Source organism: Dipodascopsis tothii (genome assembly GCF_038497935.1).
Source record: "Dipodascopsis tothii strain CBS 759.85 unplaced genomic scaffold V1510scaffold_4, whole genome shotgun sequence".
Taxonomy (NCBI): Eukaryota; Fungi; Ascomycota; class Lipomycetes; order Lipomycetales; family Lipomycetaceae; genus Neoaidaea; species Neoaidaea tothii.
The window spans coordinates 242781-265413 of record NW_027117988.1 but is presented as its reverse complement, the minus strand read 5'-3'; the positions used below and the strand labels follow the sequence as shown (position 1 = coordinate 265413).

The 22633-nt window shown below is 65.8% G+C and overlaps 11 protein-coding genes across 11 annotated transcripts; 5 read left to right on the top strand and 6 right to left on the bottom strand.

Moving 5' to 3' along the window:
• The first annotated feature begins 57 nt into the window (after positions 1-57).
• V1510DRAFT_411437 (uncharacterized protein) lies at positions 58-1121 on the top strand. Its single transcript, XM_066932896.1, has one exon. It carries the CDS (start codon positions 359-361, stop codon positions 995-997), a length of 639 nt encoding a protein of 212 aa, XP_066790936.1. The 5' UTR covers positions 58-358; the 3' UTR covers positions 998-1121.
• V1510DRAFT_411436 (armadillo-type protein) lies at positions 1016-3961 on the bottom strand. The gene has a single exon (XM_066932895.1). It carries the CDS (start codon positions 3741-3743, stop codon positions 1059-1061), a length of 2685 nt encoding a protein of 894 aa, XP_066790935.1. The 5' UTR covers positions 3744-3961; the 3' UTR covers positions 1016-1058.
• Positions 3962-4957: 996 nt separating this feature from the next.
• V1510DRAFT_440196 (ras family-domain-containing protein) lies at positions 4958-5868 on the top strand (the record flags this gene model as incomplete). The annotated part of the gene is made up of 8 exons (XM_066935608.1): positions 4958-5001; positions 5035-5060; positions 5093-5151; positions 5185-5214; positions 5247-5282; positions 5314-5407; positions 5439-5714; positions 5747-5868. 8 exons carry the CDS (start codon positions 4958-4960, stop codon positions 5806-5808), a joined length of 627 nt encoding a protein of 208 aa, XP_066790934.1. The 3' UTR covers positions 5809-5868.
• A 346-nt stretch (positions 5869-6214) lies between these two features.
• On the top strand, positions 6215-7281 carry V1510DRAFT_411431 (SGNH hydrolase-type esterase domain-containing protein). The gene is made up of 3 exons (XM_066932894.1): positions 6215-6517; positions 6549-6558; positions 6590-7281. Exons 1-3 carry the CDS (start codon positions 6337-6339, stop codon positions 7221-7223), a joined length of 825 nt encoding a protein of 274 aa, XP_066790933.1. The 5' UTR covers positions 6215-6336; the 3' UTR covers positions 7224-7281.
• V1510DRAFT_401247 (TAP42-like protein) lies at positions 7237-8458 on the bottom strand (the record flags this gene model as incomplete). The annotated part of the gene is made up of 3 exons (XM_066932018.1): positions 7237-8025; positions 8059-8149; positions 8181-8458. The coding sequence occupies 3 exons, from the start codon at positions 8456-8458 to the stop codon at positions 7237-7239; spliced, it is 1158 nt and encodes a 385-aa protein (XP_066790932.1).
• A 386-nt stretch (positions 8459-8844) lies between these two features.
• Positions 8845-10213, bottom strand: V1510DRAFT_411425 (NUDIX hydrolase domain-like protein). Its single transcript, XM_066932893.1, has 4 exons — positions 10040-10213; positions 9737-10002; positions 9252-9704; positions 8845-9219 (listed from the first exon to the last, which is right to left on the bottom strand). The coding sequence occupies exons 2-4, from the start codon at positions 9942-9944 to the stop codon at positions 9104-9106; spliced, it is 777 nt and encodes a 258-aa protein (XP_066790931.1). The 5' UTR covers positions 9945-10002; positions 10040-10213; the 3' UTR covers positions 8845-9103.
• Positions 10214-13204: 2991 nt separating this feature from the next.
• Positions 13205-16554, top strand: V1510DRAFT_411418 (uncharacterized protein). The gene is made up of 2 exons (XM_066932892.1): positions 13205-15830; positions 16171-16554. Exons 1-2 carry the CDS (start codon positions 13359-13361, stop codon positions 16390-16392), a joined length of 2694 nt encoding a protein of 897 aa, XP_066790930.1. The 5' UTR covers positions 13205-13358; the 3' UTR covers positions 16393-16554.
• Positions 16555-17161: 607 nt separating this feature from the next.
• V1510DRAFT_360802 (uncharacterized protein) lies at positions 17162-18389 on the bottom strand (the record flags this gene model as incomplete). Its single annotated transcript, XM_066931037.1, has 4 exons — positions 17162-17823; positions 17856-18006; positions 18098-18151; positions 18204-18389. The coding sequence occupies 4 exons, from the start codon at positions 18387-18389 to the stop codon at positions 17162-17164; spliced, it is 1053 nt and encodes a 350-aa protein (XP_066790929.1).
• Positions 18390-18598: 209 nt separating this feature from the next.
• On the top strand, positions 18599-19615 carry V1510DRAFT_428400 (uncharacterized protein; the record flags this gene model as incomplete). Its single annotated transcript, XM_066935267.1, has 4 exons — positions 18599-18796; positions 18882-18976; positions 19008-19287; positions 19320-19615. The coding sequence occupies exons 1-4, from the start codon at positions 18790-18792 to the stop codon at positions 19613-19615; spliced, it is 678 nt and encodes a 225-aa protein (XP_066790928.1). The 5' UTR covers positions 18599-18789.
• Positions 19616-19653: 38 nt separating this feature from the next.
• On the bottom strand, positions 19654-20361 carry V1510DRAFT_360580 (mitochondrial 37S ribosomal protein mS35; the record flags this gene model as incomplete). The annotated part of the gene is made up of 1 exon (XM_066931026.1): positions 19654-20361. The coding sequence occupies one exon, from the start codon at positions 20359-20361 to the stop codon at positions 19654-19656; it is 708 nt and encodes a 235-aa protein (XP_066790927.1).
• A 279-nt stretch (positions 20362-20640) lies between these two features.
• Positions 20641-22579, bottom strand: V1510DRAFT_272234 (uncharacterized protein). Its single transcript, XM_066930595.1, has 3 exons — positions 22438-22579; positions 22171-22406; positions 20641-22139 (listed from the first exon to the last, which is right to left on the bottom strand). Exons 1-3 carry the CDS (start codon positions 22573-22575, stop codon positions 20855-20857), a joined length of 1659 nt encoding a protein of 552 aa, XP_066790926.1. The 5' UTR covers positions 22576-22579; the 3' UTR covers positions 20641-20854.
• Between the last annotated feature and the right edge of the window lie 54 nt (positions 22580-22633).

Genomic DNA, 22633 nt, shown 5'->3' with positions numbered 1-22633 from the left:
CGCGCGCTGCCCCACACGCCGCCGTCGCCAGCCGCGACCCCCGCGACGGCGCGGCAGCACAGCGGAGCGCAGCGGAGCCTGAGCCGAGCGCGCAGGCGGGGCAGCGACAGACGAGCAGCCATCGGAGCCGGCGGCGCCGGCCCAGCGTGAGCGACCGCGGCCAGCACAGCGCGCCAGCGGCCAAGCGGCAACGGCCAGTGGCGTCAGATCACGACGAGGGCCCACATCGCCAGGCCTCGACGCCCGCGCCCCAACCGCCCCAGACACCCTCCCGGCCAGACTGTCGACCCGACGTCCCAGCTCCGTCTCGCTCGACCCAGCTTCGTCTCGCTCGACCCTCCGCGCACACCCCGGAACCATGGCCGAGAAAGACGCCCTGCTGGCCGGCAGCAACGCCAAGTCGTATGCGGCCGTGCCCACAACGACCGGGTCGTCGTCCGACGACGAATGGCGCACGTACGGCGAGCTCCCCGGCAACGGGTTCTACGGCGCGTTCCTGCGGATCGACGACGCCCGCCAGGAGGGCAAGCTGATCCACTTCGAGTCGTCGCCGTGGCAGCTGCACTTCGCCGCGCCGTTCTACCACTCGATGATCTGCGACCTGGGCGCGTGCGACGGGCGCGACTTTGGCGCCAACGAGCGCAACTACCTGGCGTGGCTGCGGCTGGCGGCGGCGTTTGTGTCGACGGCGACGGCGTTCATCCTGAACTTCTACCTGCCGCCCGGCACGCCGATCTTCGGCCCGGCCGGGGTCGAGACGCAGCCGGCGCTGCAGAACCGGGCGTCGCTCGCGTTCGGGCTGCTGTTCCTGCTGTCGGCGCTCGGGTGCTTCCTGTACGCGTACTTCTGCTACGTCGAGCACATGGCCATCGTCGGGCGCCGGTGGCTGCTGCTGCAGTTCAACTGGCACAGCCTCTTCTTCTCGGCCGGCACGTACGTGCTGGTGATCGCCGCCTGTGCAGTGTACTTGGCGGCCAGCATTATTTCGCCGGTGTAGCGGCATGCATGGGGCAGGTAGATGATAAACTATACAATTTCCTATATGTATTGCGTAGCTGCTACTCCTCCGCGGTCTCGTTCTTCTTGAGGATGACGATGCCCTCGAGCGTGCTGGCGATGGCCACGTACTCGTCGTCCTCGAGCTCGGCGCGCTCGCCGTGGCCGAGCAGGACCGGGGTCGAGTGGGTGACCCAGCCGGTGATGGTCTTTGGCCGGCCGGCCTGGCCGACGACGTCGACGGCCTGGCCGACGCGGACGTTGACGTGGATCGGCTTGAGGTCCGGGTCGAGCGTGATCAGGAACCGCGGGTGCAGCGCCGGCGTGAGGAAGTGCAGCAGGTAGTGCGACGAGTCGAGCACGAACGACGACGCGTCGATGAGCGAGACCAGGACCGTGAGCAGGCCGGCCATGGCCACGTTGGACATGATCTGGCGCTCGGTGTGGAACGGGCTGAGCGACATCGTGCCCTTGCCGAGGTGCAGCAGGCCCTGCGCGATGCGCACCATGAACAGCGAGTTCGGGTCCTTGCTGTAGTACGACGCCAGCTGGCGCAGCAGCTGCGCCAGACGCGCGTTGTTGGTGCCCGCACCGACGAGGCCCATGGCGAAGATGGCGTTGATGGCGACCTCGATGTCGTTGTCGTGCGAGTACCGCGAGAGCGTGTCAAACACCTTGATCTGCGGGTTCGACGCCGAGATCAGGCCCATGGCCAGCGGCACCGCGCGCCGGATCGCGCCCTCGCCGTAGTGCATCAGGTGGCCGAACTGGCGCAGCACCATTTCCTGGCCAATGTCCTCGCCCATGGCGATCATGGCCACGCCCAGCACGGCGTAGCCCTGGTACAGGTCGTCCGTCTTCTGCGCGCTCGAGTCGTCGTCGTCGCCCTGGTCCGGCTTCTCGCTGCACAGGTGGAGCAGGTTCTGGATCTTGAGCACGTTGCCCGTGCCCGCGAACGAGCAGATGTCGACCAGCACCGACGTGTTGCGGCCGATCGGGTGCTCGATCGCCTTGAGCGTCTCGATCGTGGCGTCCGCGTCGTCCTGCTTGCCCATGTAGAGCAGGCCCAGGCCCAGCGCCATGAACCGGCCCCACTTGTCCGACAGCTGGGCGTCGTCGCGCTCCATCATGGTCTGCAGGATGGTCTCGGTGATCTCGCCGTGGCAGGTCCCGACGAAGATCAGGCCGAGCGAGAGCGCGGCCATCGACACGAGCTGCATGCTCAGCGACGAGTCCACCAGGATCAGGTAGAGCATGTCGTACAGGTCGTTGCGCTTCGAGCCCGCGTACGCCAGGCCGAGGCCCATGATCGCCGACAAGCGCAGCGGCACCGACGGGTCGTCCATGTACTCGCACAGCAGCGCGAGCGCCGGGTCCGAGTCGTTGTGCACAGACGTGTTGATCATGCCGATGCCCAGCAGCGCGCCGGCCTTGACGTGCTCCTCGGACGAGTACAGGTACTTGTCGAACTGCTGCAGGCCGTTCTCGACGTCCCACTGCAGGATGGTCGCGATGCCCGCGGTCGCCGACATCATGCCCGAGTCCTTGTTCTTGTAGATGAATGAGTTGGACTCGTCCTCGGGCATGAGCAGCTTGTCCTTGCCGAAACCGGCGTTGATGAATGCGTTGACGAACGACGAGGCCAGGTTCTGCTTGGCCGAGTCGATCAGGCCCGAGTCGATGCCGCGCGAGTGCTCCAGGTGGCTCTTGTAGATGTCCTCGGGGACCTTCGGGTCCAGGATGTTGAGCTCCTTGCCCAGCAGCAGGAAGTTCTCCGACAGGCGCGTGTTGGACAGGCACTCCTGGATCTCGTCGTCCTCGACCTCGATCCAGATCTGTTGCCGCGCCAGGATGAACGCCAGCTGCTTGTGGATCAGCTTGTCGTCGGTCGCGTCAAACACGGCCTGCACCGACTCGTGGTCGTCCAGCCGGACGGCGAGCGCCATCGCCTGCGTGAGCTTGCCCTGGCTCAGGTAGATGCTGTACGCCGTGCGCAGGAACTCCTTGTCGTCCGGCGGCGGCAGCAGGTTCACGCACGACACCATGTACAGGCACACGCGCGCGTACGTGTCCGCGTCCACAAACGGCGGCAGCTTCTCGATCGCCTCGATCTCCAGCAGCAGGTCGACCGCGTCCGCCTCGGCGTTGTGCTTCAGGAAAAACGGCACGATCTGCAGGGCCAGCGCCATCAGGTCCTCTGTCGACTCCTCCTTGGGCGCGCGCACCTGGTACTCCTCGCCGATCTCGAGCGCCAGGTGGCGCACGTACTCGTGGCCCCAGTTGCCGATCTCGTCCGACACCGCCAGCAGCCGGTAGTGCAGCGACTCGCGCTTCTCCGTGTCCGCGTACGTCATGCCCAGCACCGACAGCACGTCCGCCAGCGCCCGCTTGAGCTCCGCGTCCGTCCACGTGTCGTACAGCGCCGTCAGGTCCGTGTAGTGCGGCCGCAGGAACTTGAGCGGCTTCGGCACTGCCGTCATCGACGACGTCGACGTCCGGATGAAGTTCTTGAGCGCCGTCAGCGCGGCCGCGTACAGCTCTGTGTTGTCCTCCTTCAGCCGCTCAACCAGCATCTCGAGCTCGCCCTTGAGCTGCTGATCCTCCTCCGACAGCTCCTCCTCCGTGGGCTTGTCATCCTTGGCCTTGCCCTTGGCCTTGTCCGCACTCTCGCCCGCGTTCGGCGAGCCAGCCTCGGTGCTGCCGGCCGCAGCCTCGGGCTTCTCAGTCTCAATATCCTTCTTCGTCATCCTGTCTGCGTCTATGTATCAAAATCTGCCGGTAAGACGCGCCCACGAAGCAATCCAGCGCGAAACCAATCAGGGGATGCCCAAACGATGCCTCCGAACGAGCCGATGTGTGAATGCAGACGAAACCGTACGCTGCGGGGTGGATTGGTAACCGGATCGTGCGTGATAAGCTGGCGTGCTCGATTGCTACGGGAATATTCTTTGGAGCGCGGTGTTGGCGGTGAGTTTGTGCATAGATGCGACACCGCGCGACGGTTGCGGACGTACGCGCGCCGCCGCGCGCGGCTTGCGCCGCGGTCAGGCACGCTCCACAACCTTCGACGCGGCCGCGCGGCCGCAGCCGCGGCCGGAGCCGGCCGGACGGCTGGGCGGTGGCCGGCCGCGGGCTGGGCGACCGGCTGGGCAGCGAGCGGCGGCGGCGCGCGCCGGCGACGTCCACGCGCCGGCGCCGCGCCTGCGGCGACGCGCACACGCGTGCAACGGCGTACCGGCCGGCCCAGCCGATGCAGCCTCCGTCCGCACGGCCACCGTCGCCGCCCTGTCCAGTGCTGTCCAGGCCGGCTGGTCTGGCTGTGGGCGGTCTGCGCCACGGCGGTCGGGCCGGTGGCGGCGGCCCTAGCGCCACGCATCGCCACATCATGCGAACAGTCACAGGGCGGCGGGGTCAGACGACAGTCACGCGAGGCCGCCGCCGTGCTGGTCCGCGGCGGACGCGGCCCGACGCGGTGGGCCCGGTCTGCTGGCGGGCGGGGCAGCAGCTACGTGGCTGGCGGACGTGCGGCGGCGTGGCTGGGGTGGCGACTGCGGCTCGTGCGCGGCGGTGCGATGGCGGACTGTGGCGGTGCGCCGCACCGCCACCAGTTTTGATCTCGTCGCCTTGCGAAACACAGCATCCCAAACGAATTCCGACACCTCCAGCGGTCAGGCTACACAGACAGCATCCCAGGGCAGATATCCATCGTGCGCCTTCACAGCAGGGCGGCCAGCGACAGACAGATCGCCTCACAAGCATTCCAGCGCGTGTGGTCCGGCAACGGTAGGGTGCGGGCCGGCCCGGTTCTGACGGAAAACAGACACACGATCGCATCCGCAGCGCCCGGAGGACGGAGAATTGAGTGAGTGGGCCGCGGCAGCGGCGCCGGTCGCCGAGCACGCGCTGACGACAGTCCGGCCCGAGACGACAGACATTTAGACCGAGAGCGAGCGCAGACAAAATGGCGGCGCCGGCTTCGTTCTCGAACCCGATGAAGAAGTACAAGTACGTGGCGGGCGCGCGCAGGGCTGACCCCAGGCTGGTCTTTCTGGGCGAGCAGAGCGGTACGTGGGCGACGGGGGCGCGCTGACGGCAGTCGGCAAGACGTCGCTGATAACGCGGTTCATGTACGACTCGTTCGACTCGCAGTACGCGGTAGGTGGGCCCGGTGCGCGGCGCTGACGGCAGGCCACGATCGGCATTGACTTCCTGTCCAAGGTGAGTGGCGGCCGGCGCGGCGCTGACGTCAGACCATGTACCTCGAGGACCGCACCGTGCGCCTGCAGGTGAGTGCCCGCCCGGGCGCGCTGACGCCAGCTCTGGGACACGGCCGGCCAGGAGCGCTTCCGCAGCCTGATTCCGTCGTACATCCGTGACTCGACCGTGGCCGTGGTCGTCTACGACGTGACGAGTGAGTGCGCGCCCGACGCCGCTGACCGCAGACGCCCAGTCGTTCACCAACACGTCCAAGTGGATCGACGACGTGCGCGCCGAGCGCGGCAACGATGTCATCATCGTGCTCGTCGGCAACAAGACCGACCTGAACGACAAGCGCCAGGTCACGTCCGAGGAGGGCGAGCGCCGCGCGAAGGAGCTCAAGATCATGTTCATCGAGACCTCCGCCAAGGCCGGCCACAACGTCAAGACACTGTTCCGCCGCATCGCACAGACGCTGCCGGGCATGAAGGCGAATGCGGGCGAGTCGAACCAGACCCAGAGTACGTATGCGGAGAGTGCGCGCTGACCCCAGTGATTGACGTCAACATTGACTCGGCCGAGAAGCCCGTCAACGAGGCCGGCTGCAACTGCTAGCCACTGTTTTGATTCCGTCCCTGCATATGCTGTAATATATGTCTACATTATTTGGTTAGAACGCTCGCTGGAACGGTCGGGGCCTCGAGCGTGGACGCCTGCAGGTCTGCAGCAAGCGGCCTAGTCGCTGGGGCCCGTACGCCGGCGTGCATGCGGCGAGCCGGCGGAGCCGGTGCGGAGTCGCACGCGAGTCACGTCGGCGGACTGGAGCTGTGCTGCCGGCCGGAGCGGAAGAGGCGGCAGGCCGCTGCCGCGGCTTCCACGGCGGCCGGCTGTTACGGTTGTGTACAGCCGCCGCATACCCGCCATATAGCCGCCCGCCGTCATGTAGCCGCCATATAGCCGCCCGCCGCCATGTAGTCGCCAAGCCGCTCCATGCAACCGCCGTGCATATAACCGCCGGCGGCGAGCCGCACGCCGGTAGCCGCTGGTGAGCCGCACGAGCCGCACGCCGCCGAGCCGCACCGCCACAGCAGCCATAACCGCACATAGCCGCACAGCCGCGCCCGTTCGCAGCATCTCCACGCCATGGCCTCGATCCCGTCCGTGAAGGGCCTGCTCCAGGGCCCTGTTCCGGCCCTGCCCTACAAGAAGATCGTGCTCTTCGGCGACTCCCAGTTCGAGCGGTCCAGCAATCCCGCGCTCGAGTTCTCGTTCACCAGCGCTCTCTCGAACGCGTTCGCCCGCCGCGCCGACGTGCTCAATCGCGGTACGTACTTTCGTGCTTGCGCTGACTCCAGGCGTCTCCGGGTAGGCAGCCGTGCGGCCGCGCTGACCGCAGCTACAACACCGAGTGGCTGGTCGACCAGTTTCGCCGGATCGTCCACGAACTGACGCCCGTCGCCGCCGACGTCGCCCTCGTCGTCGTCTGGATTGGCACCAACGACGCGTGTCTGGCCGATACGCCGCACCATGTGCCTCTGGATCGATACAAGGCTAACATGGTCGTCTACGTCGAGGCGCTGCTCCAGGTCTTTCCGCTGGCTAAGCTCGTCCTGGTCTCGCCCGGCCCAATCAGCCGCCAGCAGCTGATCGACTGCAGCACGCGGCCCGGCCAGGCCGGCGACCGCGACCTGGAGACGTACGCAGACGCACTGCTGGGCCTGCCGGTCGCCGGCGAACGCGTCCAGCTCGTCGACCTCTACCGGCCGATCGTGGCCGCGGCCCGGGCCACGCTCTCCGCCGGCGCCGACGCCCTCGACACGGCTGCCGGGTCGCCGCTCGACACCGCTCTCGCCGCGTTCTACCTCGACGGCCTGCACTTCAACGGCAAGGGCTACGCGGTGCTCTACGAGCAGGTCCAGCGCGCGCTCGAGGCCTGGCCTGAGCTCGGCGTCCCGCACACGCCGCTGGTCGAGCCCTGGTGGGGCGACCGCAGCGAGGTGGCCGCCTTCCGACAGTCGCATCCCAATTGATCTATCGGTCCATCTAGCCCCGGTTGATGGTGTTGCCCGAGCCCTTCGGGTTCGCTTCGGTGAACTCGTCCCACTGCCGCAGCCGGTACGTCTCGGCCTCGTTGGCCTCGGCGTCCTCCTCGATGCGCGCGCGCTTGTCCTCGCCGTCGTCGTACGACGCCTCGCCGCCGCCCTCGATGATGTTGCCGCGCCGCCGCTCCTCGTCCAAGTACTCGTCGATGGTCATCGTGGGCAGCACGTAGCCCGGCCCAAACACCTTCTGGCGGACCTCGTTGCGCGAGCCGACGATCGTGAACGCCCGCTGGACCTTGCCGTCGCGCGACAGCAGCGGCCCGGTGTTGTTGGCGCTGAAGTTCGGCAGCCGGTCGAGCCGGTCGGACGTGTCCGACGGCTCGGACCGCGCCTGTGCCGGCGGCGGCGACGGGAACCGAGCCAGCATGGCCAGTTCCATGTCGAGACCCTCGACGGCGACCAGCGCGCGCGTGCCAAAGTACCGCAGCTGCCGCACGTACAGGTCGCGCGCCACGTCGTCGGTCTCGTCGGGGTCGGCGTCGTCGGCCACGTCCGACTGCCGCGCCGCCAGCGCCGTGAGCGCCGCCACCGTGGCCTTCTCCTCCTTAAATTGGGCGATCTTGTCGCTGCGCTGCGCGGCCGGCTCCTTGGCGCGCCGCGCGGCCTCGCGCAGCTCGTGCAGCTTGGGTGTTGCCAGGTCCGCGTCGGCGATTTCCCGCAGGATCTTGCTGTCGGCCGCCGCCAGCAGCCCGTAGTTGTCGCACATGCCTAGGAAATTCAGATAGATCGACTGCGGTCAGTCGCGCGCTCGTCTGCGCCGTACCTTGATGTGCACCACGATCTCTTTGCGCTCTGAAACGTCCGCGATGAGCCGTTCCCAGAGCGTCGCCAGGAAGTAGTCGATGCCCAAATACCTGCCGTCAGCGTATCCCTGCGGCCACCTACCTCAGGCTGCTCGTCGACACATCGTCGACGGTCTCGTTGGCCGAGAAGAGGCCGAGCTGGCCGCACTTGGTCCGGGCGCTGTCGAAAGCGCGGATCGCGGCTTTGAGCAGGACCTGGAACTCCTCCGAATTTGTCGTCAACGGGCTGGTTTCGCGCGTCTTTCGGCCAGGCACAACGATCAGCGCGCTATGCGGCGACCCGGTAAACACCTTGGCATACTGTGCGAGCGCCTTGTCGAACGTCTGCTTGAACGTTTCGTCGCTATCGTCCGAAGCCATGATCTGGCGGTGTGGTGAGTTCAGGGCAAGGTTACTATGGGTTATGCGGTAGGTCATGTGGGTAACACGGAGGTTATACAAGTTACTGAGGGGGCGACCACAACGGCGATGCCAATAGCGGAGCACCGCCGGCGGAGCGAGCAGACAGGCGAGCGGCAGATCAGAGCTAGGGCACGTGCTAATGGCTCGCGGCGGACGCAGACAGGCAAGCTGCCGCGGTTTTAGAGCCGGCTGCTTGAATCTACAGCGCAGTCAACTTCAAAGTCACCGGCACACGTCTAGAGCAGGCCACAGCCGGCCAAGCCAGCCCGCCAGATCGGCAGGCCAGCCAGGCCAGCACATACGGCCCGCAGCAGCGCCGGCCTCGGTCGGCCAACAGCTGCGCCTTTCAGAAACACCAATCGTACATTAAATACACGGCCCGAGAGCGCAGACAAACACAGCGAGCGGCAGACACGGCAGCGCTCGCGGGCGGCAATCTGCGGAACAGTTTATTAAAACAGGCACGGACAATCCGTGCTTTTTTTTGGGTTTTCATTGCGCGTGCCGGCCGCTGAGCAGCCCGCTCTATCAAGCGCACTCGGATTTTTTTGGATTTTGGGTCCGCAGACGTCCGTTACAAAAACACGGGCCAGGCTCGGGCGCTCACAAGAGGCGGCGGATGGAGTCCTCCTGGAAGGAGCGGATGTTGTCAATGTCAGCCCACCAGTCAAACAGGTAGGTCTCGCATATCAGCTTGAACCAGGGTGTGAAGGTGAGGGCTGGGGTCAGCTTGGCGCGCGCAGTCACGTACCGTCGTCGGCGAACATGGTCCTGAGCTCGGCCGCGGTGACGTACTTGTGGTCCTTGACCTCGTTCGGGTTCGGGGTGACCGAGGCCTTGGTCTTGATGAAGAGGATGTAGTCGATCTCGTGCTCGCCCCAGAGGCCGTCGGACGGGGCCTTGTAATGGATGCGGGTCAGGAAGTGGAACTTGTCGATCGGCACGTCGTCCTTGGGGATGCCGAGCTCCTGGTCGAGCTTGCGCTGGGCAGCGTGCTTGACGCCCAGCACCGACGACGGCAGGTCGCGGCCAATTTCGGACGGGATCGACAGCGGGTGCGAGCAGCAGGTGTTGGTCCACATGCCCGGGAACGTGATCTTCTCGTCCGCGCGCTGCTGCAGCAGTAGCCGCCCGGCCTCGTCAAAGAGAAACACCGAGAACGCCCGGTGGAGGAGGCCGTTGTTGATGTTGGCCATCAGGTGGCCTGGGGTCAGCACAACCCTCCCGAGCACTTACACGTCTTCTTGGACGCGCTGCCGCACGGCACGTCGTTCCAGTCGAGCACGATGCACACCTCGTCCATGAGCTTGACCTGCTCCTCGTCGTACCCGTCAAAGAGCTTGGTGTCGGTGGACGCGGGCGCGGCCGCGGCCGGCGCGGCCACGTCGGGGAACAGCCGGAGGATCCGCTCCCGCGTCAGCGTAGTCTCTGTGATGGCAGCCATGTCTGTGCCAATTGTCGACGCTGCGTGCTCGACTGTTCGGTCCTGCGGCCTCGGAGCGCTGTCGTCGTCAGCGCCGTCAGCGCGGCTAGTCCTACCGCTGATTGCTCGGGAGATACAGCCGAGGCTGTGTGCGCGTTGCGAGTCTGGGACGGCGCGCTGTGCTGCGCGGCGCGGTTCTGGGGTGAAAAAATTCTGCGGATGGAACCCGCTGCCGATTCTGTGTGCTTTTTCTGTTTGGGTGGGAGCGCCCCGATAGCTCTATCGCTTGCCGGTCTGAGTATAATTTTACGACGCCCTCCACCGGCCCATGGCCGGCCCAGCCTGGTCGCTGGCCTGCCACGCCGCTGCCTGGCGCCCACGCGGCCGGGCGGCGCGCTGCCCCGCGCGCGCGCGCGCACTGGCCGGGCGGAGACGGGTGGGCCTTACAGGTCACGTGCTCGAGCCGCACGCCCCATTGCTGCGCCGCCGCCGCCCGTGCGCCCGCGGTCATGCCGGCCGCGGCCCCTGCCGCGACGGCCGCCCTGCCGTGGCGTCGCGCGCCGGCGCGCTGACCGTGGCGGCGGCGCGCGGCCGGCGAGCGGGTGCGGCGGCCGCGCTTCGCCACACCTTGCCACGCCTCGCCACAGCCGGCCATGCCCGACCTCGCCAGCCGCACGGCCACACCCGCCACCACAGCCACTCTGCGGCCACCCGCTCTCCACAGCGCTGGGAGCTCCCTGCGTGTCGGGTCTGCACTACGCTGTCGTCGTCCGCGCGCCGGCCCGACCATTCCCTCCCCCCCCTCCCCCCACCCTCCCTTTGCCGCCGGCCGGCCGCCGGCCGCCCCCTGGCCACCCACGCCGCCATCAATTGCCCGAACGCCAGCGCCCTGGCTGGCCTGACCCGGCCCCCTGGCCGCCGGCCACAGGCTTGGACAAAGATCATCGTTTATTAGTCTTTTTCCACTTTGTTACACGCTAAGCGACCTCAACCCTATTTGGGCCCTTGCCAACCCGCCGGACCCGCAAACGGCATAATAGGGGCCGTCAGCCGCCGCGCTAAACGCCTGTCTGGACCTGCGGCCTGCCTTCTCCGCGCCGGCCCTGCGGTTGGTCTTTGTCTCGGCTGTCCGCTGGGCCGTCTGGGGTACCCAGCGCCCTCACGACCCGGGCGGCCCCGGCGCGGAGTCGACCGACCTTGTGTCAGCGCCTTTGTGGGCGCCCTTGTGCGCCTGTGACGTTTGCAGCCGGGCCTGGGCAGCTGCTCGGCCTGTGCATACGCGCGCTACTGGGCTGGTGCTACTAGAGCTCTTACCGGCTTTGTCTAGCGGCCAGCGGGCATCGCGTGAGAGACCCTTGGGTGGGCCGCTTAGCCCAGGCGCGACGGGCGCGCGGTGGCGCCCGCTGGCCGTCACTGTTCGCCGGCGTTCGGCAGACGACTGTGGGCGGCCGCAAGCACTGCAGGTGCCGGCCGGGTCACGCCACAGCAGCCAAATTCTCCGCGCGAGGTGGCTTTTGTGCGCAAGCCGGGGGCCACTGGCCGGTCGTGACCGACGACCGTGGTCGCCCACATTGGGACACTAGCAACGGGACTAGCGCCGTAATGCGCCGGCGGAGCTGGCCACTAGATGCGGACGCTTTAGTGAAGTGTTCCATCATGCAGGTCACTGGGACCGTCTCCGGGCCTCTTGTAGCCCACAGCTGGGGTAGCAGCGCGAATTACTGGCCTCCTTCAAGCTGCAGCCAGCACGGGAATCCACGGTATGCTGCGTGGGCGGTCCCTATGGCGACTGTGGCAGTGAGCGTAGGGCGACCACCGGCAGGCACTGCCCAGCGTATTTGTGACCACCGAGTGTCCAGAGGTCCCAGCTGCGTACGCCCTCCGCGTCTACCGGACGCGGCCGGGCGACTGGCTGGAGCCAACAGCCCGCCGTCGACAACCCCTGCCGTGCAGAGGTCGGCCGCGCTTGCCTGCGACCAGCAGGCGCCAGCCGTCCCAAACGCGGGGTCCCTGCTACAGCCTTGTGTGTCATCCACGGTCCGAGGCCGTGGCCAGTGGCCTCCGTCGGATACGTGTTACGGCCTAGCATGGCCATTGGCACGTACGACGGTGGCACTCGGCACTCAGCATGGAGACAAACGCGCGTGTCACGCGTCTAGTCCCATAACGGATAAACCGCAATAGGCGCGCGGCTTTGGGCTGCAGCGCATACGCGCTAACAGCGAGACATGCATTACTATACAACCTCGTCAGCCGTCCTCTGGGCGCGGGTTATACGCGACAAGGCACGGCGCCACGCCGGCCGGCCGGCGCGCCCGCTTGGCCGCGCATGTACGCGTGCGGACGGGTCGCTGCACGGCGGCTGCATCGACCTGGCGCGCGCGCAGACCGGTCAGTGGGTCGGGGCTCGGTAGGCTGATGTGCAGACCGTGCGTCAAGCGCTTGTCCCGGAAAGCCTTCGGCTGATCGGCATGGTGTGCGCGAAACTGCTGCCACGCCGCCTCGGCGATTGCGGCGTGGATGCTAGACGGCGGCTTGTCGTTGGCCGTGGCCCAGCCCGCGATCGGGGCCGTGCTGTGTGTCCCAGGCCGGCGTGGCTTCCAAGACGACGGCGCAAGAGCCACGAGCCCCTGATCCGTGGATCGAGCCCCAGTGACCACCGCCGAACGCTGCCATAGGCTGCTCGCCGCTAGCGGATCCAGTAATCGAGTATTAGTTGCTGATGGGCCGCTCGTGGGCCGCTCGTGAACCGCCGGCGGGTCTAGCGAGACCGGCCCGCGGCTCACGGCTCCGCTGGCTCTAGCAAGCGTCCCCGCGCGGACCGGCCCTGTGGGCACCGGCCGCACTCAGACGAGAAGCGCTCAGCCCCGCAGGAGCTGGCGCCACTCGGCAGCCGTGCCGGGCCCGCAAAGCTACCAAGCAGCGCGCAATGCCGCGGGCCGTCGTCGTTTCCGGCCGCACAGTCATGGACCGCGCCGGACGGACCAGATCGCGACTGTGGGGATCGTACGGCTAACACGGCCACTACACGTTTGTGCCGTGCCATTCGCCCGCGCGGCTGGTAGGTCACACGAACGATGCGACGCCGCCACGCGCCGTTGAGTGCTGCAGCCGAATGCAGCAGCTGTGACCGGCACGGCACGGCGTGAGCTTGGACGGGTCGCGCACCACCGCCGTGGAACGCGCGTGCGTGCAGACCCATGGCAGCGGCATGAGGGGCCCACCGACGGGCACCGTTCCGGCGGGTTCCGCGGCTGGCGTCTTGGCAAGTCGGACGGCTGGGAGGCTGGCGCGTCCACCGCGCGTGATACGCCGGGGCCGTGCGCGCACGTCCCGGTGTGACGCGTACGCGGTTGTTGGGGTCGATCACGTGGTTATCACGTGATTGTCACGTGTGCTGGCGACTTCACGCCCGCGCGCGCCGGCTTGGCCGGCATGGCTTCGCACAACGGCGTCCCCGCCGTGCGGTCGTCGCGGTCGTCGTCCGGATCGCAGGACGATTCGCGCGCGGGTGAGTACGACACGTACGTGATCGCCGACACCGAGGCGGTCGCTTACGTGGCTGCCTGCCCGCACGTCGTCGCTGGCGGCCGTGCGCTGCAGGTGCGCGGGTACGAGGTCTACATCGTCGAACAGTGGGCATGCGCTCGACAGGTGGTCTCGTACATCGTCGAGTTCACGGGAAACCCAGAACACGTTGTCACGGTCGAGGCTGTGGCCATTCCACGCGACCGCCGGCTCTGGGCTCCACGAGTGCGGGTCCTCCATGAAGAGCTCTCTAAGCTGCAGGCACGGCCAAAGCCGTCTGAACACGGCGTACTCTACGTCACCAATCTTGCGCGGTTCCCATCGAGTCTGACGCTGGTCGGCGTGCCCACGGGAGATGTCGCAAGCAGCCGTGCCGCGTTCATTGTCAACGAGAATCTGCGGCGGATGGGATGCGGAGGACGGTCCGCTCTGACCCTGAATCAGGCCACGGACGCAGCTATGGATAAGTTCTATCAGATATATCGGGTCAGCGATCGTGTCCCGTTCGCCGTCGGAGTGGTCGAGCTGGTCAAGCTGGTCCAGATCGCGCTCTGTCACTTCGGTCTGTTCGACATTGCTAATGCGGACGGCCTGCTCTGTGATCTCACCGAAGCCTCGATCGTTGACTGGTGGGAGGATGTCGGAAAGCAGCACTACCAAGCAGCCTCTGTCGATCGGATCGGTCCTGCGACCGTTGCTGGCCTGCTTGGCCTGCTCCTGGGCTGTCGTCATAGATTGAATTCTACTGGCGCACCAGTTCCTAAAGACCCTTTCGACGTCACTGCATTTCGGGCCGGTATATTGCATTTCCAGAAACAGTCGAAGCTCGACCGCACTGCTATTCTGAACCCCCCGACGCTGCGACGGCTCCTACGAGTCACCGGAAAGGCGACTACCGCGGACCGGTTCACGCTCACCAAGGTCGTCAAGTCGACCGTACAAGATCTGTCAGGAATCCACACTCAGCATGCCATGGATGTCGAGACCACCGACCTCGAGCACTTCATCGAGCACGTCTATGGCCACTCTCTGCGCTATCTGTGGCTCGGCAAGGGCTCGAAGCGCGGCTCTGCCCAGCTAGATTCGCGCAATACGCGCGCTCGTGACGATGCGAAAGCCTCGTCACCGGTTGGACCGAACAGGGGACTACATGAGCCCGTGATTGAGCCGCCTTCGCAGGTTGCCACACCTGTGGGGTCGCCGGCAGTGACACCGGCAGCGACTCCGGGTGCCCTTGCGGTTCCTTCGAACGTACCGGCTGTATCCACACCGCTGCGTGCGTCCAGTCCGACCAGCGTGGATGGCGACGCAGAGGACGACGGTGCTGCCGAGCCGGACGACCCTACGACGGTCTCACCGTCGAAGCGTGACACCAAGGCTGCACTATGGTCAAAGGTCAAGCATGCCGGGGGTAACCTGAAGGGAAGGTCCCGCCGGACACGGTCCAACATTTCCGCGGTTAGCTGGTCGTCGCCTTCGGGTGCGGCAGTTTTTGTGGACGCTCCGAGTCCACCTGGTCCAGAAAGATATCTGGACTCGGATCGGCCGTTTGCTTCAGATAGCCGGGTCGACATGCTCGCGCCGGCGCTGCCACTCATTCCGCGTACGCGTCTGTCTCTCTCGGTCCTAAACACTCCAGAGAGTCGATTCGAAGCGGACAACTATATCGATGCAATAGCAGAGCCCGAGCGTATCGATCCGCCAGCGCGCCCGGGAGCGGCAGAGATGTCTGCGTCGTCATCGTCTAAGTCGCGATCGCGCAGCGCCAGTGCTGCACTGGCTCTGGACACGCCGTACGAGCGCTTTGGCTCGGAGCGGTCGCAGTCTTCGTATAACAGTGACGCGGAATCGGGCCGGAACGTGTACGGCGAGATGGATGACAACCGGTCAGAAGGGTCGTTTTCGGACGGAGCGTCTTCGGATTCATCAGAGGACGACGAAGACGAACATTTGATGCGAGCCCTTCTTGCCGAAAAGAACCATTTGGCCGCGATTTTTACCGACCTAAGCTTAGACGCAAGGCACCAGCGTCACCTAGTACGGCTTTCACGATCTCATATGGACCTGGCGTCTGCTGCGGTCGTGGCTGAGCGCTCCGGACCGGCGCCCCCACCTCTGCCCTCGGGACGCGCAGACGTTGGTCCCGCACACCCGCGTCCACGCAGCCAGAGCTTCTCTTCCATGGAACATATTTTGGCCCGGTGGGAAAAGCCGTTCGAGTACACTACGACCATGCTCCTTCGTTCGCTCGAGCGGGCCGAAATGTCGCGCGACAACACCGTGCGGGACATGCGGCAGGCGGCCGGCTTCGATGCCGAGTACTCGGAGGTCGCGAAGGATTCAGCACAGTTCCTGGCCGATACGGCGGCATACTTTGAGGTAAGACATGCTGCGTGGCTCCGCGCCGCACAGCGTGCGGCTGGACGTGCATCAGCACCCCTACCCCCTGGGCGCAGCAGGTGGTGCGGCTTGGCGGAGCCGCAGAGTCTGCGGCGCATAAGTCACGCGACGCGTCGCGCGTGCGCCGGCTGATTGGACTGCGGTTACACTTGTCCCCTCATGCATTCCGCAGGGCTGGGCATTCCCGTTCCAAGACCGCGGCGCGCCGTCCGCTCGCCAGTAGCGCCGTACGCCACGCCATCACGCAGAGTCCGCCTCGGCTGTATGGCCGAAGCTGTGCATCGCCCGCTCTACGCTTGGACCGTCGCTAACTCTACAGGACATGCAGGCCAACTTCCGCTATCTGGCTCAGAACGAGGCCATCGTGGCCAACTCGATCCGCGACCTCGATATGATCTCGGCGCGGCTGCAATACGAAGTGCGGACGCTCGGCGCCAAGCTAAATGACGTCGACGAATCGGTCGACTCGCTGGGTGTGAAGGTCGAAAGCATGGAAGCCAGAGTCGCCCAGCTGCGGCGGATGAGTGGCCAGTCCACGTAGCCGGGGCTGAGCCTACGCGTGCGCTGGCCGGGTAGCACACGGCGCAGCAGTGTCGTGCTAAAGCATATTCCACATTAGTCACTGTAATTCGCTTTAGTGTGGTACTAGCCACGCGTTGATGCATAAACGTTGTTATGAATATAGACATTTAATTACTGCTAACGCGTATCATTAGCACGGCTTCTGCTCGGTGCCCACATCTTGGTTCTCGCTACGCTAGTTCCAGACGTCAGCCGGAGAAAGCAATCCGCCGGACCGGACCGGCACCTGCAGGTGCTGCACATAACCCAGTACCGTCCGATCGCCGTTGCCACCTGCGCATCGAATATTGCACGAAGCACACTGGCCGGCGCGCGCGAGTGCAATGTAAGGTCGCTAGTATACGGCCCCGTACGAGTGGCGCAGAAGGCGGCGCATGCAAAGCCACAGGCCGAGTACGGTCGACAGCAGGCAGCCAGGTAGAAAGCACAAAAACCGAAACCGGCAATTAACTGAAATCAATATACATCCAAATCGTCTATAAGACCCGCATTACTTTGTAAATTCCCCCAAGCAAGCCAGTAATGTCGTGTCCGGGCCGTGGCCACCGTCAGTGGTCTCACCCGTCTGCGGCGCATTCGCGGGGCCAGCCGGCGGCGCACGGCACTTCATTATATATAAAACTGTATCCGTGTTCAAACCATTGTAAAAGAGTGTGGGCAGTGTGCTGGCCACGTGTGTAGCAGTGCCGCCAGCAGCTGGTCTAGCAGTGTGCAGGCGTGCCTGCAGTCTATTCGATGCTCATCCTGGTCGTGACCGGCCGTGGCAGATGGTCGCTCATGTCAATCATATCGTACTTCTCGTCGGGGTTGCGCTTGCGCTGCTTGCCGGACGGCTTGGTCACGTATTGTTTGAGGCCCTTGTTGAAGTTGCGCATGCACGCCACGGCGTTGAAGATGGTCACCACGATCAACACGAGCGTGATGACGGCGAACGTCGTCAGTGTCTTGCGCGCGGCCATGTACTTGTAGGACTGGGCCTCCTGGTACATGCGCACGAGCTTGAAGAGGAAGTAGGCGATGCCGGCGAAGAAGACGACAAGGACGACACTCATGCCGGCTTTGTTCTCCTTGCGGACAACGTAGTTGGCGCCGAGCAGCAGCAGAATCGTAAACGGGATGACTGCGATAGTCAGGCCAAACTCAACGTCTTTGGCTGCCAGGATGATGGCCACGAACTGGATGGTGAAGCCGAGAAAGAAGAAGCAGTCGAACTTGAGCAGCGCAATGAAAATCTGGAACGTCAGGTACCGCCGCTTCATCTGCAGGTCAGCACCGATGTGCTTGTAGATGCTCCAGCCAAACTCGAAGAAGAGCTTGTAGCAGATGTACGACAGCACAAAGCTGACCACACCGATGATGACAATGGTCGCTATCAGGAACGGCTGCAGTTCTGGGGTCAGCGTGCGCTGCATCGCGACTTACTCGACCACGTCGACAGGTTCATGATCGGCGACTCGCTGTCGCCAGACTGGTACGACTGCGACGCCAGCCGCTCGACCGCCGCTTTGACCTGCTCGTACTGGATGCCGGCGTAGACCATTAGGGCGAAGTTGAACATGCACAGTCCGATGGTCTGGTGGTCAGCTCAGTTGCCGCCCAAGCCGCGACCTGGCCGGCTGACATATGCCCGTCGGCCGTCCGCCGTCCCCGCGCCTTGGTCCTACCTGAATCGTATTCTTCAGCCGAAGCGAGTCCCACGTCATGACCAATTGATAGACCTGGTCGTCAGTACCGCTCCCAGCAGCCGCCTTTAGCCGCGTCTGGACTTACCGCAGCGAACGTGAACAGCGACAGGTAGGTGAACGTCGCCCGCGTGTTGGAGTCCTGGTGTGTGCTGTCGTTCAGGCTCGCGTTGAACTGCGAGAACATGAAGCCCTCGAACGCCAGCACTATCGCCGCCTGCACGACCACGGTCATCAGGAGCGACACGCTCCAGAGCGTCTGCGGTACGTACATCAGACCCATAGCTGCAACGTGCGACCGTTCATGTGTTCTGTCGGAGAAGTAGGAACCGGGCTTGAGGAGAAAGCGCACCAGCGTTGTAGTAACAAGAGGGGGGAGTCAAACCAGGATCCAGCTAACTGCTCGCGGACATGAGAAAATGTTTTTCGTATTTGCCCACTTGGGCAAGGCAATTTCCCGGTTACTACTAGCCTAGGCACTGTATGCAACCATGCGATAGCGTGCACACGCTAGGCTCAAAGAGGCAGTTACAGGTCCGCGTCACGTGAAGCGTAGCCGGCTGCTGTTTCGGGAAACACTTTAAGGCGCCGCCGCAGTCTGCGGCGGTGCACCTCAGCGGCCACGGCGATCTAGCAGTCGCGCACGCAGCGATCAACCCCGTGCGATCACACCAATGGCAGGTACGGAACAGCACGGCAAACGGGGGCGCCGCCGAGCGCGGCTGCCCACGGGGCGCGCGAAGGGATAGCGACTAACGGACAGAAGACGGGGCCGTCGAATCGCTCGCGACCAGCGGCCAGCTTCCCGACGGCCAGCTGTGGCCGGCGGTCGTGCCAGAGCTCGTGGAGCGCATCACGCAGGTACGTAGGAGGTGTGTGCTTGCTGACCCAGACCGTCGAGGCGTTTGCGGGCGAAGAGACTGAGCCAGACGTGCGAGCGCGGACTGCGTCATTGACAGAAGCGCTACGGGCCGATTTCCCGACCGCACCGCCGTTCACGGTCCAGCGCATTGCCGAAATCGTGGTCGAGCCGCGGCAGTACTACAAGACGGCGAGCAAGTGGCTGAACGCGCTGGAACGGCTGCTGACGGTGACGTCGACGACAGAGGACTTTGAGAGCCTGGTCGTGTACGGCACCAGCTCAGGGCCGTCGGATATACGGCAGGACGAGGGTACGTGTGTGCCATACGTGTGCTGACGGCAGAATTCGTGCTCATGAGCCCGATCCCGTGGGTAGTCGACACCGGCACGCCGCCGCCGGACGAGCTGCCCACGCTGGACGAGGGCATCGAGGAGCCGGACGAGGAGGACGCAGCAAATGGCGTCGATACGGCGAGCCCGGACGGCAGTTCGGGACCCAGTGCGGAGGGCAGCCCGGCGGCGAGCCCGGCGGTGAGCCCGGCGGCAAGCCCGGCGGCGAGCCCGGCTGCTGCGGCCGAGAGCCCGGCCGAGAGCCCGGCCGGCAGCCCCAGCACCAACGGCCGCGAGTCTAGCATGTAAAATAATGTATCATATCGACTATATACAGCGCCGTGCACTCAGTTGAAGTTGAGCTTGGTCGGCAGCGCCAGCTTGCGCGGCAGCCACAGGTTCTCCTCGGGCCAGCCGGCCAGGAGGAGCATCTGGCGGGTCTTGGCGCGGACGAGCTCCTCCGGGGTCATGTCGGCCACGGCCTTGGTGGTCTTGGGGATCTTGCCACTGACCTGGCGGTACTGGGCGAGCGCGCGCACGCGCTCGGGGGCGTCCTGCGGACGCGCCCACTCGGCCGGGAACTTGTGGCCCGCCTTCTTGCGGTGCAGGCGCAGGTGGCGCGTGTCCAGCGGCACGTCCTCGAACGTGTCGCCCTCGCGGGCTTCGCCCACGAGCCGGTCGATCAGGTCGCGCAGGTACCGCTGGTTCTGAGCGGGTTCGGCAAAGCTCTCGCAGCTCATGCGGACAACGTCGGTCTGGGCATTGTAGCGCGTGCCGCACAGCAGCCGGAACTTGTGCAGCTGCGAGTCGCTCAGCGACCGCAGGTCCTTGGTCTTGAACTCGACCGTGACCTTGCGCTCGCCGGGGTGGTCCTCGCCGAGGTAGGTCGTGAACCGGAACCGGAAGATTTCCTCGGCGCCGGGCGCGCGGTATTCGCTGCTCAGCGAACGCAGCATGGGCATCTCGTACGCGGCCACCCGGTTGTACATGCGCTTCATGCGGTGCATCTGGATCATCCAGTGCGCCGACGCCGTGACGTCGTCGAACTGGAACATCTCGGGGTCGGCCGTGGCGTTGGCCGTCTCGAGCGCCTGCAGCACGGTGGGCTCGAACTCCTTCTGCGCGGCCTTGACGTCCTCGAGCGTGTAGCCGAGGGCCTCAATCTGGTCGAGGTCGTACGTGACCTCGAGCTTGGCCGCCTTCTGGCGTCTGGTGCGCAGCTTGCTGGGGTCCCGCTCGAGAATGTCGACGGTGACCGTGCGCCGGCTGGCGGCCGCGGGCGAGGGCGGCTGCGAGCGCACAGCGGCGCTCGTGCTGAGCCCACGGGCGGCCTGTCTGGGACACGCTCTCAAGACTGCCGGCCGCATTGCGTCGTGTGAGGATGGATTGTGGGTGTCGGGTCGTGGAGAGAAAATTTTGGCGCGCCGAAAATTTGCGTTGTGCTGAGCCGCTCGGCGTGCGGCTCGGCGTGCGCCCCGCCAAACTCCCACCGCCGCACGCCGTGCGGCTCGGGACCGCCCGTCTCCGGCCTCCTCATGCATTGACTATCTACTCGGGCTCACCCGCGCCCGCCGCCTCGGGCCGCCCAGCGTCCTTGCGGCCCTTCTTCCGGCGCGTCTCGCGCACCGGCCGCTCCACCAGCTTGAGCGCCGGGTCCACGTACGAGAAGCCGTCGCCGTCGTCCAGGTCCTGCGGGTCGTAGTCCACGTCCGCCTGGACAACGCCGGCGTTCGGCACGTAGCCCGCCAGCGTCCGCTCCAGATTGGACGAGCCCGCCGGCCGTCGGGCCGGCTCCTTCTCGCCGGCGTCCTCGTACGTGGGCTTGATGAAGCCCTCGCGCGACAGGTCGGCGTTCCAGATCACATGCTTGACGCCCTCGGCGTTCGCGACCGGCTCCGGCACCGGCTCCTCGTCCTCGGTCTCGTACTCGGTCTCGCTGTGGTCCGCGACCATGACCTTGTTGCCGCGCAGATCGATCGAGACCACGCGTCGGGCGCGGCCGTTGCGGCGCGAGACCTTGGCGTCCAGCCGGCGCTTCTCCTGCTGCTGCTTCTTGAGCTGCAGCGCACGCTCGGCCGGCGTGGCCCACTTGTTGGTGATGCCGGGCAGCTCAAAGTCGCTGGCGTTGTCGACAATGCGCGTGCGCTCGGCCGCGGTCGCCTGGAACCGCAGCAGGTTCGACAGCCGCTCGTTGGCGATATCGAGCTGGTCCGGTTCGTCGGCCGGCGCCCGTCCGCCAACCTTCTCCGAGTACTTGAGCGTGCTCGGCGCGCCGCCCTTGGAGCCTTTGGCCCGGTTGACCGTGGCGTTGCCGATCTCGGTCTTGAGCTGGCCGCGCTCGCGGCGCAGCTCGGCGATCAGCTCGTCGTACTCGAACTGCGCCAGCAGCGGCGTGTGGCAGAACGTGCACGGGCCGAGACCCTCCTTGAGGCAGATGATCTTGCCGCAGCTCAGGCAGTTGGGCGCGATCTCGAGCAGCGGGTGCCGCTGCGCCTGGCAATTGCAGATCGTGCGCCGGGTCGTGTCGCGGAACTCGACCTCGAGCTCGCGGATGGCGTCCTCGACTTCCTGCAGCGACTGCGCCTGGATCAGCGGCGGCCGTTTGCCGCGCCGCTGCTCGCCCTTCTTGAGCTCGGACGCGATGCTGCTCTTGGGCTCGAGCAGGTCCGACGCCAGCTTGCCGTGGCCGTGCGACGGGCCGGCCTTGTCGGCGACGGGCGCCCGCGAGATCGACGAGTCGGCCTTCTTGGGCTTGACCGCGTTGACCGGCGTGGGCGCGTTCCAGACCTGCTTGGCAGCCGCCTCCGGCTTGGCCTCGGCCTTCTTGGGTTGTCTACGGTTAGACGATCGGCGGTGACACTTACTTGGGGGCGACGTAGTAATAGTCGCTCTCGACGTCCTCCTTGCGGTAGCCTTTGCCTTTGGCGGTGGCGGCGCTGCCGGCGACGCTGGCGGAGCCGGCCGCCCTGGTCGGCGCCTCGGCCGCCTTGCCCTTGTCCTTGCGCTCAGCCTTCGATCCACCGCCGGCGCGCTTCGGCCACCGCCGCGCGCAAAAGTCCGAGATGAAGTTCAGCGCCTCGGGCGTCTCGCCGAGCAGTTCCTGGCGTCAGCGCCGCGGCGCACACACGTACCGTGAAGTGGGCGGCGACGTGCTCGGCGTCGGGCAGCGCCGTCGCGTACTTCACCACCTCGGCTAGCGTCTGCTGGTCCAGCGGCAGGATCCGCGCCAGGTTGGCCGCGGCCCCGGCCTCGAACGCCGCAGTCGACATGGTGTGGGTGCTTAGATCGCCGGCGGGCGGCGAACTTGGTTTTGCGAGCCGCAGCCCG

Excerpts from the sequence above, each read along its gene's own strand:
- V1510DRAFT_411437 (XM_066932896.1), top strand. The coding sequence starts at position 359 with ATGGCCGAGAAAGACGCCCTGCTGGCCGGCAGCAACGCCAAGTCGTAT.
- V1510DRAFT_411436 (XM_066932895.1), bottom strand. The coding sequence starts at position 3,743 with ATGACGAAGAAGGATATTGAGACTGAGAAGCCCGAGGCTGCGGCCGGC.
- V1510DRAFT_411431 (XM_066932894.1), top strand. The coding sequence starts at position 6,337 with ATGGCCTCGATCCCGTCCGTGAAGGGCCTGCTCCAGGGCCCTGTTCCG.
- V1510DRAFT_411425 (XM_066932893.1), bottom strand. The coding sequence starts at position 9,944 with ATGGCTGCCATCACAGAGACTACGCTGACGCGGGAGCGGATCCTCCGG. Across the intron at positions 9,705-9,736 it reads CAGCGCGTCCAAGAAGACGT|GCCACCTGATGGCCAACATC; the intron begins GTAAGTGCTCGG and ends TGCTGACCCCAG. Across the intron at positions 9,220-9,251 it reads GACCATGTTCGCCGACGACG|CCCTCACCTTCACACCCTGG; the intron begins GTACGTGACTGC and ends AGCTGACCCCAG.
- V1510DRAFT_411418 (XM_066932892.1), top strand. The coding sequence starts at position 13,359 with ATGGCTTCGCACAACGGCGTCCCCGCCGTGCGGTCGTCGCGGTCGTCG. Across the intron at positions 15,831-16,170 it reads ATACGGCGGCATACTTTGAG|GACATGCAGGCCAACTTCCG; the intron begins GTAAGACATGCT and ends CTAACTCTACAG.
- V1510DRAFT_272234 (XM_066930595.1), bottom strand. The coding sequence starts at position 22,575 with ATGTCGACTGCGGCGTTCGAGGCCGGGGCCGCGGCCAACCTGGCGCGG. Across the intron at positions 22,407-22,437 it reads ACGTCGCCGCCCACTTCACG|GAACTGCTCGGCGAGACGCC; the intron begins GTACGTGTGTGC and ends CGCTGACGCCAG. Across the intron at positions 22,140-22,170 it reads TATTACTACGTCGCCCCCAA|ACAACCCAAGAAGGCCGAGG; the intron begins GTAAGTGTCACC and ends GTCTAACCGTAG.